The sequence below is a fragment of the Girardinichthys multiradiatus genome, chromosome 14, assembly GCF_021462225.1.
Source record: "Girardinichthys multiradiatus isolate DD_20200921_A chromosome 14, DD_fGirMul_XY1, whole genome shotgun sequence".
Lineage (NCBI taxonomy): Eukaryota > Metazoa > Chordata > Actinopteri > Cyprinodontiformes > Goodeidae > Girardinichthys > Girardinichthys multiradiatus.
This window is the reverse complement of record NC_061807.1, coordinates 5,327,273-5,344,132: the sequence shown is the minus strand read 5'-3', so window position 1 is coordinate 5,344,132 and position 16,860 is coordinate 5,327,273. Positions and strand designations below refer to the sequence as shown.

The following is a 16,860-nucleotide window of genomic DNA, read 5'->3' as shown; positions in this document are numbered from 1 at the left end:
TTAATAACGAGATAAACGGTGAAGAACTTATTAAAATAGACGTAAACATATGGATAAGATTCAGTGACGCTGGGTGGTGTTACATGGAGGACAGCAATGAAATCTGTGACGGGTCCAGTTCTGAAGCTGCAGGATGACTCAGATCATCAGAACCAAAGACGGCTCATTCCCATAAACAACACAAAGAGGCTGTTCAGTATGTGAAAAACACCCCGGGGGCCACAACCAGAGCCAGGGGGCTGAAGAGGGGCGTTTTTTAATTACAGATAACACAACGTGTGTGTTTGAAGTGGTTCTAATAGAATGGGTGCTCAACCTCTCTCTCTCCAGCGCTCATTCAGCCTGAAGCTCGCTCGGCCTCTCTCCTTCACCCATTCTGTTGAGAACATTTACACATCTGAGGAGCCGCATCAAAGACGGCGTCCCATCCGGCTCAGACAGCACCGTGTGTGTGTGTGTGTGTGTGTGTGTGTGTGTGTGTGTGTGATTAAAGCAGCTGAGACACGATGTGAAAACAAACCTGTAACCAGCTCACTGCATGGAGGCTGTTTACTGATGATCTGGAAGCTCTGCTGTCCTCCTACTAGTCTGAAGATGTTTCTGTTTCAGTTTCCTGATCTGGTGAAAAATCTTAGCTTACAGAATAAAAATGAAAAGCTTCTATAACCTTTTCTTCCTGAATAAACTCAGAAGGTTGGAGCTTGTTAGGATGACGAGCTGCAGACAGGAGAGTGAGAAACTTCTGGGTTTTTTTTAGACCAGTGTAGCAGAGTTTGGGTTTGCTTTATGTTGTGAACACGATCTGTTTCCACAGAACCATTCCTTCATGGAAGATCCTAGAAGAGGTTGAAGCTGTCAGAGGACCAGTCACCTTCATCATCAGCTTCAGCAGGACCAACAGACACAAATTATTCAGACTCTTCTCAGTCTGCTCCTGAGGAACCCTCTGGTGATGTTCAGAAACTTCAACAGTTGTGGATTTGTAGCATAGATGCGATGCTGCAGAAAAATAAAAACAGGACATTTCCCAGTTTAAAGTCCATGTGAGAGCTCCCCCTGCAGGACGAAGTCTGCAACAAAGTAACCCCCTGGTTTAGATCATCCTGAACGCATCAGAGACCACGTCATCAGTCAGTGAATAAATGATGAAGAACATGAAGCTCAGGCAGAGAACTTTCTGCTTCTCACCATCTTCTGCAGGTATTGCTTCCATGTCTTCTGCTCCTCCCTGTTATTCATCTCCACAGACGTAACATCTGGTTCTAGCTGCGCCTGGATTGGCTGCTGCTCCCAGTAGCTTCATGTTCTCCTTCTAGATGATGTTTTCTCCCTCCTAGACTAACCAACTGGAGGTTCTTGCTGCCACTGACTGTGCTTCTCTCCTGGATGAAGCCAGCATGTTGATGCATGGACACCAACGGTCTCCAATGACGGACCTGTTCGCAGCGTCTCTGCTGATTTCTGTCTGGTTTATTAAAATGAGCTGCGGCTGAGAGCGTAAAGAACATTTTGGTTCTGATTCTCTGCAGCAGGTTCCTCTTCATCAGGGTGAAGTAAAACGTCCTTGTTTGAATGGAGTTTTTTTCAGAGCTTCAACAGGATGTTTGTCTGAGAGCCTCGCTGCTCCAGAGCTGATCCTGGTTTTAGATTAAAAGCTCAGATCCAGTTCTCGTCTGAACGCTGATATTTGATGGAGCTGAAGGAATCTCGCAGCAGCACTTTTAGAACTTTTAGAACCGGTTTTTATGTTCAATACAGAAAACCTACAAACTCAAGAGAACAAACAAACATTTGCTCACACATTTATTTACAAGGAAAAATCACAATAACAAAAATCAAATCAATTTAAAGTCAGTTAAGGTTTTGTTGCATCCAGTTCTGGAATGTTTCTATTGGACAGCACCAGAATCCACAGTCCTGGATCCTCAGAACGTCTATCGTTAAATTCCAGGAGAGCCTCCATGTAGAGTCTCAGCAGGGGATCTTCTTCCTGTTTGCTCAGCATGACCGCTGTGGATCTGGACCTTCTCAGGACCAACAGGACTGAAACAGAACCCTGCTGTTTGTTCCATCAGACCGACAGGCAACCCCTTCTTGCAGCTGGTAGTTTCTGATCCAGAACCAGCCGCAGCAGCGCCGTCAGTCCTCCTGCAGGAGGGTGGTCCTTCTCTCCAGCAGCCAATGAGCTGCGATCCTGCTGGCGTAGATCACATAAGACCAGGACAAAACCACCACAGCCAGCAGAACCTGGAGGACAGAGAGATCAGGAGACGCTGAGACCCATCCTGTCAGCTGGTCACAACCACCTCTACCTGAGAACCACAGTGACCTCAAGTGACCTTTAAAACACCTGTATTTTGTTCAGGTAGCAGCTTGCTCAGTGGACCAGAACAAATGTCTACAGAACAAGTTAACAAATCTGTGAGCTTTCAGCGGACACTCCTGACATCTTTCTGGGTTTGACTCAACCCCAAAGAACCTGAATCATACAGCAAACGGGCCAAAGTTCTCCGTATGTATGCCTTAAAACAACTGGTGCTTAAGTCCAGTCAGCCCGGGTCAGGACTGCTCTAAAGAAACAGGAGAAAATGATTTTCACTGTTTGACCCGCTGACCAGAACCGGTCTGTTCAAAGATGGCAGTCAACAGGGACATGACTAAAATAAGTCTGTCAGAATAACTGAAAACATCCTGACTGACTGAGATCTAACTCAGCCTTTAACAGTAACAAATAACATCAACTATAACATCCATATTCTTACATGTTGTAATATTTCCACACATTTCTTCGCCATCTTTTGCCTCACAGAGGTTCGTATAAATCTGTAATAATCTGCTAACCTCCAGATAAACAGGAAGCTCCGCGGGGTTCGAACAAACATTAAATGAAAGCAGGTTTTACCGCAGAATAAATCGTGTCCACGGTCCTCCTGCTGAGAGCCTCCATGTTGTCCCGCAGCTGAAAACACAGCCGGGCGCTCCTGCTTCTTCTTCTTCTTCTTCGCTGACTTCAAGCTCCGTCTATGGTTCCACGGCGCCATCTTGTGTCAAAGAGGGCCAACTGTAGGTGAAAGTTTGGTTTGGACAACTTCAGCTTCCTGGATGGTTTTTATTTATGACGTCTTCTCTGATGATTTTTGCTTCATTCTTTAGGAATAAAACATTAAATGTTAAACCACCGTCTAAACATGGCGGAGCTCTGCGGAAGCTGCCGTTTGAGGGCAGTACAGAGAACACACATGTTACTATGGTAACCACACAAAGAACAGGACGGAGAAAGAGGTCTCACTTTTACCGTAGTTTTACTGCAAGAAACAATATAAACTACCCACTAGTGTGAACGTAATCACATACTACACATTACATCAAATCCTCTGAAAGTAACCTGTTTTCATTTTAGGTTTAATGGTTTATCCTTTAAGGGCGCCGTTTTCTACACTGTCCCGATATATTGAAGGAACATTTTAAAAACGTCAGATCTCCAAGGAAGGAAGCTGTTGAATATCCTTTCTGACATGGACTGTTTGAGGAATGAACAGTATCAACCTACAGAGGCCAAATTCAAACAGCCTGTAAATCAAAGGGGGGAAAGGTGGTTGTAGTCCATTTAACCAGAATCAAACTTGAGCAACTCAAAAAGCCAACAAATAACTTGTTTCGCTCCCACATGTTTGCATGCATGCCTGAGAGAGGTTATGTCCTCGGGGTTCTCCTCCCAGGTTTGGACCAAGGCATCACGGAGCACGGTTTTCCCATCATCCACCTTTTGTCATTAACACCAAAGCAGCTGAAACTAATTAACAACTGACCAGATAAATAGTGCAGATATTTGCTACTTAACCCTTTAATTAATCTTTTGAGCATTTTTTTTTTTCTCCAAGAAAAGTAACTATGAAAAATTCCAAAAAAACAAATTTAAAAAACAACTTCCGGTCTGAGTCATGATTCTGGATGAGGACTAAAATGAAAAGTAATACATGAATAGAATAAAATTATTCCAGAATGTTCTAAAAACATCTGCGCTGTTTGGCTGGCTGCATGGGCATCATTACGTAATAAGAGCTCCGTCGATATCATGTGACAGTGAGTCCTCCTGGTAAATAGACGATCTTCGGCTCCAGGAATTAAAAAAAACAAGACGTTGGTTTCCCATCATCCCTTGTTGCTTGTGTTGCAGCTTCTGTTGGGAAAACAGCCGACCGAGACCCCGATGTTTCGGTCCCGGACGGTAAACGGGTTCTGAACGGATCTGGATCTCGGAGCTTGGGACGGCGGTACATCTCTGCTGACAGTGGATGCCGCTCCCGGCGCGGAGCTCGTCCCGGAGAAGGAGAAACGGCCCGGATGAAGAGGAGCGAGCTGCGAATTGTTCTGTTGAGGTCCGTGGAGCTAACAGCGTTAGCATGCTAACAAGCTACCAGGAAGGCAGAAAATGTAACAAAGATTTGAAATGTTTAATGTCAGACTCTGGTGGATGTTCGATGTGTCCGTACTGGTGAAATCTAATGGGCTTATACCGACCTGCACTGTGTCTTTAAATGTTTACAGCTGTTAGGCTAATGCTAGCTTGTTAGCATTCTCTTCTGGGTCGTGCAGTTTTGGGTTTTGCAGTTCAGGAAAACATGGAATCTGAGAGATTTCGACCAAAACGGAGAGTTTAGATGTTATTAACTTAAGTTAAGGTAAATGCGGCATGTTGGTTTTTATTGTTATGAGCCGATTTTAGAAGAAGCTTTGGTTTCATTCTGGTTCTGGTCAGGTCAGTCAAGTCCAGCTGGTCAGGTTGAAGAACCGCAGGGTGGCGTAGAACCCCGCCCTTCCTCCCTGACATGTCTGCTGTGTTCTCTGGTCTTCATCATGTTCTCTGAAGTTCTCTGAAGGTACATGGTTGCACTGGATGTTATTTAGGGGGAGCAGAGTAAAAGGGCGCTGAACTATGCACTTCTTTGTGTTGCTCTCTCACATGAAACAGAATAAAATAAGTTGTGTTTGTAATTTGACAGAATAAAAATAAAGTTAAAAGGTGGGAATACTTCTGCAAAGTTCTGAGGAATTGAAAAACAGATTCAGCTGCATATATTTCAACTCAGTTTACCGGTTCGTTTGCTGGAAATGAAATGAACACGTTTACCTCATTCAGACCTGGATGATCTGACCTGCAGGACATTTTCACTCAGGTCTCCTTCAGATGATGCTGCCTGGGCCAGTAATGCCAGCAGGTCTTTGTTTTACACTGTAAATCTGGAACCAGGGATCCTGTATGTTAGGCACTGGGTGAAGGTCTAATCTGGGCCCAAAAACACTTCAACCTGGAGGAAGAATAAAAAGGTTTAGTGTTAAAACTCTGCAGGGTGGAACAGATGTACTTTGCAGTACTCCAGCCAGCCTTCCTGGTATTTGCTGAACGTGTTTCTCTCTCCCAGAGTAAATGACCTGCAAGTTGTTTGGGAAAGCCCCGTTTCCTTTCAAATGACCTCTTTGTGCTTCCTCTGACCTCATTTAATGTCCTCGCTGGTTCTGAAAATAACTGACGTTGAGTCTTCTTCACTCAGTAACAACGTCTGCACCTGATTATGTCAACCTGGTAGAGCTTCATCATGGTGCATTTACTGATCATTAAGTTGGATTTTCAAGCTGAAAATCATCCTTTCACCAGTAGCCTTCTGTTTCTGTGTGCCCAGGTGATGGCGCCAACACGGATGAAACTGCGTGAACGTCGGCGCGACACTGCAGCTGAAGCTGCTCCAGCAGGAGGCGCTTCGCTGGCCGGAGACGCAGAGAGAACCCGAGAGAGCAGACGGAGCAGCAGAAAGAGAAACTGCAGCAAAGCTTTGGCCTCAGCTGACGCTGCACCCTCCTCATCCTCGTCTCCTCCCTCCACCTCGTCTGGAACCACGCGTCCTGCAGTGGCGGCAGAGGCGTCGCCAGACTCCAAGTGTCCCATCTGCCTGGACCGCTTCAACAACCTGGCGTACCTGGACCACTGCCTCCATCGCTTCTGCTTCCACTGTATCCAGGAGTGGTCCCACAACAAGGCCGAGTGTCCGCTCTGCAAGCAGCCCTTCGCCTCCATCCTTCACTCGGTCCGCGCTGAGGATGACTTCAAAGAGTACACCCTGCAGCCGCCGCGCACCAACAGCCAGCTGACTGCCAGCACCTTCCTAACCACGGTAGCTGCGATGACCTCAGATGGCAGCACACAGCACCACCTGAGGCTGATGCTGAGGAGGCATCTGGTGGCAGCCGACAGGGAGAACATCCGGAGGAGGCGAAGGAGGGAGAGGGCAGCGAGCGGCAGAAGGTCTAATGAGAGGATGGGTGAGTGGGAGTTTTTCATGCCTTCTCCTCCTCTTCCAGTCTCACCTTACCACCTCGACATGTCAGAAATCATCATGGAGAATATGGGGGTTGAGGAGGACATGAGGAGGAGAGATGAGGAGCGAAGGCTGGTTTTTAACGAGCTGACAGGCCTCCGAGGAGCGGCAGCGCCCCCTGCTGCCCCCAACACCCGGGCGTCCCGGCGGTTAATGTGTCGCCTGGCGATCAGACAGCGGCTGCAGCGAGAAGGCGGGGCCATCCACATGGGGGAGAGGGAGGTGATCGCTTTCCGCAAGGCGCTCTACCAGTGCGGCATACGAGCTCAGGGCATCAGCGGTAACCAGGGGCGACAGCGTGCCATCACAGCAGAGTCTTTCCGTCGGAGCACCAGCCATCTCAACAGACTCCACATCTGGCTGCGGCGGGAGCTGACGGTGCTGCTCGGCTCCCACGCCTCGCTCACGGATGTAGTTCAGCGCACCGTCATGGCTCGGGTCCTCCGCAGCGGCCTGGAGGACGCGGCCGCAATAGAAGAAGAGCTGCGGCCGTTCCTGTCGGCGCGCACTGAGCACTTTGTGCATGAGCTGGTGAGCTTCGCCCGCTCCACACTTAGGATGGAAAGCTACGACCAGCAGGCGGTGTACGAGCCGCCGCCCACCGCCATGGAGCTGGACCAGGTGAGCACGCCCTCCGATGGCAGCTCTGTCATCGCCATTTCTGAAGGAGAGGATGAGGGGGAGGAGAGAGGAGGAAGATCTGAGGGTGCAGGAGGAAATCATGATGATGTCATCAGAGCAGGAAGCAGCCTCAGCCTGTCAGGCTGGGACGATGAAACCCCGGGACCCTCATATACCACAGCAGAACCATCGCATTCGCTCACACCGGCATTCAGCCCTGCCCCTCAAGACTCAGCCAATCAGGAGGGAGGACAGCGCCACGCGGAGGAGGAGGAGTGTCTGATTGTTGGCTACAAGAAACCCATCGCAGAACGGACTCCGGAGCTGGTGCAGCTCTCCTCTGACAGCGAGGAAGGTGAGGGAGAGAAGAAGAAGAAGAAAGAAGAGAATGAGGTGGTTGCATCAGAGACAGTAAAAAAGGCTCCTCCTTCTTCCTCCTCCGCTCCTCCCTCCTCCAACCTACCCATCATCCCTCCCTCCACATCAGGCGCCTTCAGAGCAGAGCATGTGGCGGGGCAGAAACAGAGTGAGACGGGGCAGCGCTCCCATTCGTGGTCAGAAAGTTCTGGAAGAAGCACAAAGTCGGTGTGCTCACTCAGTCCAGCAACACCTGAGTGGAGGCGGAGAGACAGGAAGCAGCACGGGGAAAGGAGGAAGAAGAAGAAAGGAAGGCAGGACGGGAGTAGAGAACATCTGAGGAGGAGCGGCACCTTCTGCAACCCAAACCGCTCCATCTTTCCCCCCATGATGTCCCGCTGCTCTCCATCACCTTTCGATTATAGCGCTGACTCCGCCTCTTCGTTGTCGCAGAGCCCACGAGACTCCAGCTGGGACTTCCGCTTGACCCAGGTGTCCCCTCTCACCTCCTCCGTTTCCTCAACCTCACCCTCCCGCTCCATCTCCCCCCTCTGCTCCTCTCCCCCTCAAACGCCGCCTACTCCCGCCTTCTCCCCCAAGCGGCCCCATCATGTAGAAAAGCCCGGCGGGAAGAGGAAGTACAAGAGCCGGCACCTGAACAGCAGCAACAAGGATCCGTCCTGGAGGCCGAACCGCAGCCAGCAGCGGGAGAGGGAGCACAAGAAGAGGCGGAAGATCCGGAGAGAGGCCCTGGGGCGTGAGAACAGCAGCTTGAAAACAGGAAACAGGTGAGAACACTTCCTGTTGGAGGTAGTAGTGTTAATATTTAAGTCTAATAGCTTCTGAGATCCTCTTTCTAACCGGCTGCATCGCTTACCTGTCAGCAGGTGACGCCATCGGCTCATTAGACGCTGAACTCTGACAAAAACTCCTTCTCCAAGTTTTCTGCTTCTAATTTCTTTCCTTCTGAAATCCAGAGTTTCGATTTCTGTAATAAATGAATCGATGCAGCTGCTAAACAGAAACCACGTTTTGTCTCGTCCCGCATCAGCAGAAGGTCCAGAGAGGACCGGAGTCCCAGCGTGGAGATCATCTACGAGGGAACCATCACCTCCAGCACGACGCAGCCTTCAGCGCACAAATGGCGCCGGAGACCCCACCGCAGGACACACCTCAGCAGGTACGGTCACACGACAGGAAACACTACACGATGGAGGGAGGGTTTAAAGGTTCTGAACCGCTTTAAAACATTGACCTTCTGACCTTTCTGTTGAAGAGATGAATAACAACAAAAAAAAGATGTTATTTGTTTCTTAAAACAGGAAATACCAAATCAGCTCAGCCTGTCAACCCAACCAATCCCAGCTTTACTTCCTCACACAAACCTTTCTGTCAGGAAAAATGTTCTACTGGTGTTCTATTAATGTTCTACTGGTGTTCTATTAATGTTCTACTGGTGTTCTATTAATGTTCTACTGGTGTTCTATTAATGTTCTACTGGTGTTCTATTAATGTTCTATTAATGTTCTACTAGTGTTCTATTAATGTTCTACTAGTGTTCTATTAATGTTCTACTGGTGTTCTATTAATGTTCTACTGGTGTTCTATTAATGTTCTACTAGTGTTCTATTAATGTTCTACTAGTGTTCTATTAATGTTCTACTAGTGTTCTACTAATGTTCTACTGGTGTTCTATTAATGTTCTACTAGTGTTCTATTAATGTTCTACTGGTGTTCTATTAATGTTCTACTGGTGTTCTATTAATGTTCTACTAGTGTCCTATTAATGTTCTACTAGTGTTCTATTAATGTTCTACTAGTGTTCTATTAATGTTCTACCGGTGTTCTATTAATGTTCTACCGGTGTTCTATTAATGTTCTACTGGTGTTCTATTAATGTTCTACTGGTGTTCTATTAATGTTCTACTAGTGTTCTATTAATGTTCTACTAGTGTTCTATTAATGTTCTACTGGTGTTCTATTAATGTTCTACTGGTGTTCTATTAATGTTCTACTGGTGTTCTATTAATGTTCTACCGGTGTTCTATTAATGTTCTACTGGTGTTCTATTAATGTTCTACTGGTGTTCTATTAATGTTCTATTAATGTTCTACCGGTGTTCTATTAATGTTCTACCGGTGTTCTATTAATGTTCTACTAGTGTTCTATTAATGTTCTACTGGTGTTCTATTAATGTTCTACTGGTGTTCTATTAATGTTCTACTGGTGTTCTATTAATGTTCTACCGGTGTTCTATTAATGTTCTACCGGTGTTCTATTAATGTTCTACTGGTGTTCTATTAATGTTCTATTAATGTTCTACCGGTGTTCTATTAATGTTCTACCGGTGTTCTATTAATGTTCTACTGGTGTTCTATTAATGTTCTACTAGTGTTCTATTAATGTTCTACTAGTGTTCTATTAATGTTCTACTGGTGTTCTATTAATGTTCTACTGGTGTTCTATTAATGTTCTACCGGTGTTCTATTAATGTTCTACCGGTGTTCTATTAATGTTCTACTGGTGTTCTATTAATGTTCTACTAGTGTTCTATTAATGTTCTACTGGTGTTCTATTAATGTTCTACTGGTGTTCTACTAGTGTTCTATTAATGTTCTACTGGTGTTCTATTAATGTTCTACTAGTGTTCTATCAATGTTCTACTGGTGTTCTATTAATGTTCTACTGGTGTTCTATTAATGTTCTACTGGTGTTCTATTAATGTTCTACTGGTGTTCTATTAATGTTCTACTGGTGTTCTATTAATGTTCTACTAGTGTTCTATTAATGTTCTACTAGTGTTCTATTAATGTTCTATTGGTGTTCTATTAATGTTCTACTGGTGTTCTATTAATGTTCTACTGGTGTTCTATTAATGTTCTACTAGTGTTCTATTAATGTTCTACTGGTGTTCTATTAATGTTCTACTGGTGTTCTATTAATGTTCTAGTGTTCTATTAATGTTCTACTGGTGTTCTATTAATATTCTATTAATGTTCTACTGGTGTTCTATTAATGTTCTACTAGTGTTCTATTAATGTTCTACTGGTGTTCTATTAATGTTCTACTAGTGTTCTATTAATGTTCTACTAGTGTTCTATTAATGTTCTACTGGTGTTCTATTAATGTTCTACTGGTGTTCTATTAATGTTCTACTAGTGTTCTATTAATGTTCTACTAGTGTTCTACTGGTGTTCTATTAATGTTCTACTAGTGTTCTATTAATGTTCTACTGGTGTTCTATTAATGTTCTACTAGTGTTCTATTAATGTTCTACTAGTGTTCTATTAATGTTCTACTAGTGTTCTATTAATGTTCTACTAGTGTTCTATTAATGTTCTACTAGTGTTCTATTAATGTTCTACTGGTGTTCTATTAATGTTCTACTAGTGTTCTATTAATGTTCTACTGGTGTTCTATTAATGTTCTACTAGTGTTCTATTAATGTTCTACTGGTGTTCTATTAATGTTCTACTGGTGTTCTATTAATGTTTAATTTTTTATAGTTCTGTCCGTAAATAAATGTGATTTCACAGTTGAATTCATAAACACAACGGATAACATTTAAGTTAGCGCTGCAGCTGCAGCACAGCTAGGTGTAACAGAAAGTTAGAAGAGCATCTTTGGGTTTTTTTCTTTCATTTTAACAGATAATTCTTGTTGTTTACAGGCTCTGAGTTTAATCTGGAAATGCTCTGCTGCTTTTATTTGTTCTGTGTAAATGTGGCCGAGGACTCTGACCAACCAGCAGGTCATTCTTGATGAGTTGATGTGTTTATTTCCCCGTGTTGCTGTGAGGAGAAACCTCTGCTGTCTGTAGGAGCCCAGCAAACGTGGTCCAGTCATTGGTCCGTCCCAGCTAAACGTTTAAAACAAACATGGCAGATGAAGCATCTTATTTAGATTCCAAATGACCCAGGTTCTAAAAGTTCTTAAAAGACAAAGTGCTTTAAAGTTTTTACATCCTTTAAGTTAACTGAGATGCTCCAGCCAGGAGCTGCTGCTGCAGACTCGTCCTTCCACTAAATGAAGCTGGTTTTCTCCCATTTCTATCTTCTTAAATGGAAAATGTTTTTACTATTAGCTTGGTTTCGGGCCACAAGCATCCTGTGAGTTTTATGCAGCAGAACTGGGCCGGACCCATCCAGTAACCTTGGTTAAACACAGCGAGGCGTGTTGAAGGTTCTGGTTTTGTTGCTGGGAATAAACTGAAACATTTTCTAGACCAATAAATAGAAAACATTCGACCCAAACGTTAGGAACCTTTCTTTCATTAAGGCAAACTTCTCAGAACCTTTTTTTGACCCGCAATAATTAGTTCTCTTCTGCTTCATTTCAGTAAATACTGCATGTTTCATTTATTGTTGAGCCGCTGATAGAAATGTGTTGTAAAAAGTTTGGACACCCCTGTTTTACCGTGTTCTCTGTGTCTCAGTTCTCCCGTCATCATCACCTTGGACAGCGACAGTAGCCATGACGACGTCAGGAGGACCAACAGCGCCAGCAGCAGCCCGCTCAGCAGCCAGCAGACCATCGACTTCTCCGACCTCCCTTCGCTCCCGATGCTTCACTCGACCGATGTGGGCGGCAACATGGACGCGGAGCTTCCCACCGACATCCTGGATCGAGGATCTGACGGGTCGGAGTCTGAGGCGGCGGTGCGGTCCAGAGCGGCACGCCGAGTAGAAAACGGTGACAGCAGCTACGTGGACGTGATCAACGTGGAGGACAGCGTCTCTCTGCTCGAAACCTCCGATGATCAACAAACGGCTGCTGAGCCAATCAGAGCGGCCGATTCAAAGCCACCAGGTGAAGGTCCAATGGAACCGGCTGCTGTAGGAGAGGGTGCTGGTCCTAAACCGTTTCACAGAAGACACCAGGAAGTGTCTTCATCTGACCGGTACCTGCTGGAATCCATCCTTAGCGACCTGAACCGGATCGCTCCCGCCAGACCGGATCTTTCCCCAAACACTGACTCCAGAAAACAGACCCCACAGCAGATCAACCAGAAAGCAGACTGCCTGCTGGAGGAGAGGACACGTTCCGGTCCAACGTCAAACATCAGCTGTCAGCAGAATCAGGAATGTAACTCCCAGACCAGAACCTCCTCCTTCCCCCCAGGACCTCCCCTGGACAGGACGAAGGAGAGCAGAGATGTCCCGCCTCTCCTCAGACGGGCCAGTCCTGTCAGGTCCTACAACAGGAACACTCCACCACCTCTAAAACACAAAGATGCTGGAAGTCCGCAGCAGTGTGCCGCTTTTCCCCGAGACGTTGGGCCTCAGTGTTCCTCCGACGCTGATCCGAACGGCAGGAACTCCCCCGTCCTGCTCGGTCTCAACAAGCACGCCATTCCTCCCATAACCACCCTCAAGAACCACCTCAACAACGTGTGGACGTCCACCATCGGCGCCGGGGTCCCCTCCTGCAGCCACAGGCTTCCAGCAGATTCCCATTCCTCTGGTTCCGATCACTTTCCCGGTCTGGGTTTGGGTTCTTGTCCTTCCACAGAGTCTCATCACAGCAGGGAACGTTTGAAACTGTGTTTACCTGCTGACCCTGTGAACTCCTCACATTCCACAGATCTCCATCCAGCTCACCGCAGCTCTACCTCCGGAGGCGACGGGAATAAAGCGCTGGGCCCGATCCGTCAGGACCTCCATCCATCTAGCTGGGATGTTTTCTCAGGAGTGAACTCTAAAGATGCTGCTTCTTTTTTACCTGACAAGCTGCTCGGCAGGAGCTGCCCAGAACCGCCAGCAGGTGGCGGCCTGTGTTCGAGAGCAGCTTCAGGAGGTCAGAGGGTCAGCGGGATGTCATCAGCTTCCATCTTCACGCCGCCGTCTGACTCCGCCTCCCATCACATGGCCTTATCCTCGTCTCCATCCCAACACTCTAGTAGTTTCATCTCAACAAACACAAAGTGCAGTTTTTGGCCCAAATCCCATTCTGAGCTGTTTCACCGCTCCGGGTCCCACTCCGGACCACAGAACCACAGCGATCTGAGCTCCAACTTCTTCCACGGCCATCTTCTCCAGCCCACCGACTCTGTACCGCGACCTCAAATCCAGCACGACCCGGACCCACACCTCCATGACCCCGCATTCCGACCTTCCTCTGACTCCTCCCGCACTAAAGCCTCCCACAGAACCGGAACCTTTCAGCACAACGCAGACAATCACCCACCGGACCCACAGTCTGAGCAGCGCTCCTGAAAAATTCCACCTTAAACGAAATGATTCTGGTGAAAATGTACAGAAGGAGTTTCTGTTCTTTGGGTCAGGACTCGTCTTATGCCTTTACTTTAAATAGCGGGACTGCGAGCCATTTATGTGTTCTGATCCAAATATATTTATATGTTTTTTATTTCTTTTTATCTTGAAGATGATGAAATGTTTGTGGAATAATGAAACCCCTCAAATTCTGGAAGCAGACTAATTGGACTGCTTCGGTGCATTAAAGGAGAACTGGAGGGGTCCGGTATCAGACTTCATCAGAACCACTGAACCTCCTTCCTGTCAGTCATCAGAACCGATGCAGATCTTTTAAAAGTGATAAACTGAATGTGTTCCAGATCACTGCAGAACATTTGGTTCTGGTTCTGGTGGAGAGCAGAAGGTCAGTGTCACACTGGAGCGATCCAAATGTGTTTACAGGTTCTGGAATGGGGGAGGAAAGTCCTGAATAAAAGCTTGATCCGAAAATCTGCGTTTTTTTCTTTGATTCAGAAAGTTTTGTAAAGTGTGTGTAGAGCAACCATCCTTGGTAAAAAAAAAAAAAAAACTAAGTGCACCCCAGCAGCCTGTAGAACAACTTATCTTTCCAGGGTTTCTTCAGTTTGAGCTCCAGTCATCATACCGCCACCACCATGCTTGACTGTTGGCTGGAGGTGTTTTTGCTGCTTGTTTTTTCTCCAGATGTTTCTGCTCTGGTCTGAAGGACCAGACGGTCTTTCTTAAGATGCTTAAGTTCAGCCGCCATCTTGGTTTTACTGGGAAGAGGCTTTCTCCTTCAACGTTTCCAAATAAGCCTCCCTTGTGATGTTGCCATGAACTTTGACCTTTAGCCTGCTAGCGTACCCTTGAGCGACTGTGATGGAGCTCATTCCTGTGATCCTGGACTGACTTTGCTGGGATGTTCCCTCATGGGAGGATTGGCAGCTGTCTTGCATGCTAAATGACCTTATGACCCCTCCCAGCTGCTTCTTTAAGGTCATTGCTGATGTCTTTACGTCTTGGCAGTGTGTTAGCACACACTTGTGTGCTCCAGATCCTCAGACTCCTGCTTTCATAGACATGATGATCTGGTAATCAGTGCATTTCACCACCTGCAGCCTGCAGAAGCATCACTTCTCTGCACACGACACCATGTTCTTCATCAGAGAACGAAGGAGCTGAAGATTTTACTGCGGCTTTAATGAATGCAGGCGTAGAGGTAAACACACTCTCAACAGGAGAAGTTTGTGCTTCTCACCAGCAGATGGAGCGGTGTTCTTCCTCCCTTCCCATCCTCCTCCTCAGCTGCAGCAGCAGGAAAGCAAGCAGCATAATGAGCCTCAGGGGAGCGACGGAGACGGAGGCTCTGCTGCTCTAATTAAGCCTATCAGGGTGCGATTAACTGGCTGTTAAACACACAGTCTGTGGTGGATCGGTACCAAGGCCCGATTCAACAGTCAGTGACGGGGAAACTGCTGGAGACATGCAGGAAACAAATGATCAGCCTGGGAAACGACGGCTGAGTGGAACAACATAGAAATCAAGATGCTTCAAATACAGACTGATGAGTTTAGTTTACATCTTCTAACAGAACATGGAGTCCATCCCTCACTTCTTCATCGTTGGGTTTTCTTTGAGATTCGGCTCTGCTGTTTCGGTCCACTATCTGATCTTTGTTCCCATTTCCAGTCTCTGTTCTCATTTTATTAGCTGTGCAGCTCCAGGATTGGTACCGGTTCCTCTCAGCATGATGATTCTGGGTCCCAACCCACGGCCCATTTCTGTTTGGTGTTCACACGTTCTCATAAGGTTCTCCCCTGGTACCACTGTGCAGAAAGTTGCATTTTACCTTAAGACTCTTGAAACTTGTAACAGGTTGTCATCAAGTCTGAATAATCTGAAATGTTGGCCTTAAAGTCCTAAAACCAGCCAGTCTTCATTCCAAGTGTTAAATTACATTATTTATACCTTAAATTTCATTTATTGCTTCTTCCATCATTTTTTCTGCCTGTTTTTCCAGCCATTGCATGATTTGTAGCTCTGACTGAGGAACCCGGCGATTTCTGTTGTGATAAAACTACAAACCCCACGATGCATGAAAGCAACAAGCTGAGTCGAAATAAATGTATCTCCAGACATTCAGCCGTTCCGACCCTGCTCCTGAAACAGACTAACGGGCTGAAAACTGGATGCTGAGGCGATTACAAACACAACATTACATTATCTACTAGCAGCTCCTCCATCATGAGAACGTTTTTTGTTTAAGGAGGTTCGGCTACGACCCCGGTGACGTTTACTGATGTGAAGCTAGTAGGTGTTGAAGTTAGGTAACCTTTAGGTGTAAAACTGCTTGAGTCACATCCCAGGGCTGAAAAATATCGATTTAAGATCATTTATGTTTAACTTGCTTATGCTGTTCAGTGACTTAATACGTTCATGTAGGTGTCAAATCATAAAACTACTCCTAAACTGATCCTAGATGATCTTGCAGAACCCCATACCCAGCTCTGTGATGGAGGAGCCAGCATGTCCAGAGTACAGCTCGTCTCTCACACATATTAAAAACGGATCGATTGGTCTGGATCTCACTGATGGTCCTTCATTTCCTCCTCTCCATCATCCCTGATTCCTCTCCCTGAAGCTGCCAGGAATCGGACCTCATAAGGTGGTCAGAATGCCTTCTTGTTCAGGTTACATAGTGGCTCTCACACAAGTATTCACACCCCATTGACTCTTTCAGATTTGGTTCCAGAACAACCACAAAAATTCACTTTACCTTAATTGGCTTTTATGTGACAGAACAACTCAAAGTGGATCCTCATTTTGAGGCAGAAGGTAAAGGATACATGGACCTGATGCCCTTAAATGTACCACCAGCAATTAACTGCTTCCAGTCCCTAATTAGTAAATTATTAAATCCATCTGTGTGTGTGATTTAATCAGAATATAAACCCAGTTGTTCTGTTTCTGGCCTCAGAGGTTTGTTAGAGAACATTAGTGAACAACCAGCATCATAAAGACCAAGGACCACAGCAGACTGGTCAGGGAGAAGGTTCTGGTTCAGTTTAAAGCAGGTTAGGTTCTACAATATCCCAAGCTTTGAACATCTCCCAGAGCTCTGGTAGATCTATCATCTGAACATGGAGAGAGAATGGGCCAACTGCAGACCTATGAAGATGAGGATGTCCACCTAAAAGGCTGGGCAAGGAGAGTATTTATTAGAGGCCCATAGTAACTCTGGAGGAGCTGCAGGGAAAAGCTCAAAGCTCAGGTGGGAGAATCAGTCTTCAAGA

At 46.2% G+C, this 16,860-nt stretch overlaps 1 protein-coding gene across 2 annotated transcripts; it reads left to right on the top strand.

The window, feature by feature from the left end:
- Nucleotides 1-4,119: 4,119 nt before the first annotated feature.
- On the top strand, nt 4,120-14,056 carry LOC124881285 (E3 ubiquitin-protein ligase Topors-like). Of its 2 annotated transcripts, none has more exons than XM_047386826.1 (4): nt 4,120-4,379; nt 5,682-8,140; nt 8,407-8,532; nt 11,788-14,056. In XM_047386826.1, exons 1-4 carry the CDS (start codon nt 4,296-4,298, stop codon nt 13,565-13,567), a joined length of 4,449 nt encoding a protein of 1,482 aa, XP_047242782.1. In that variant the 5' UTR covers nt 4,120-4,295; the 3' UTR covers nt 13,568-14,056. The 2 variants fall into 2 exon arrangements, with proteins under 2 accessions (XP_047242782.1, XP_047242781.1); XM_047386825.1 differs by having other exon boundaries at nt 8,404-8,532.
- Nucleotides 14,057-16,860: the final 2,804 nt, after the last annotated feature.

Coding starts and splice junctions, on each gene's coding strand:
- LOC124881285 (XM_047386825.1), top strand. CDS start 4,296: ATGCCGCTCCCGGCGCGGAGCTCGTCCCGGAGAAGGAGAAACGGCCCG. Junction 8,141..8,403: donor AGCTTGAAAACAGGAAACAG/GTGAGAACACTT, acceptor GTCCCGCATCAG/CAGAAGGTCCAGAGAGGACC. Junction 8,533..11,787: donor CGCAGGACACACCTCAGCAG/GTACGGTCACAC, acceptor TCTGTGTCTCAG/TTCTCCCGTCATCATCACCT.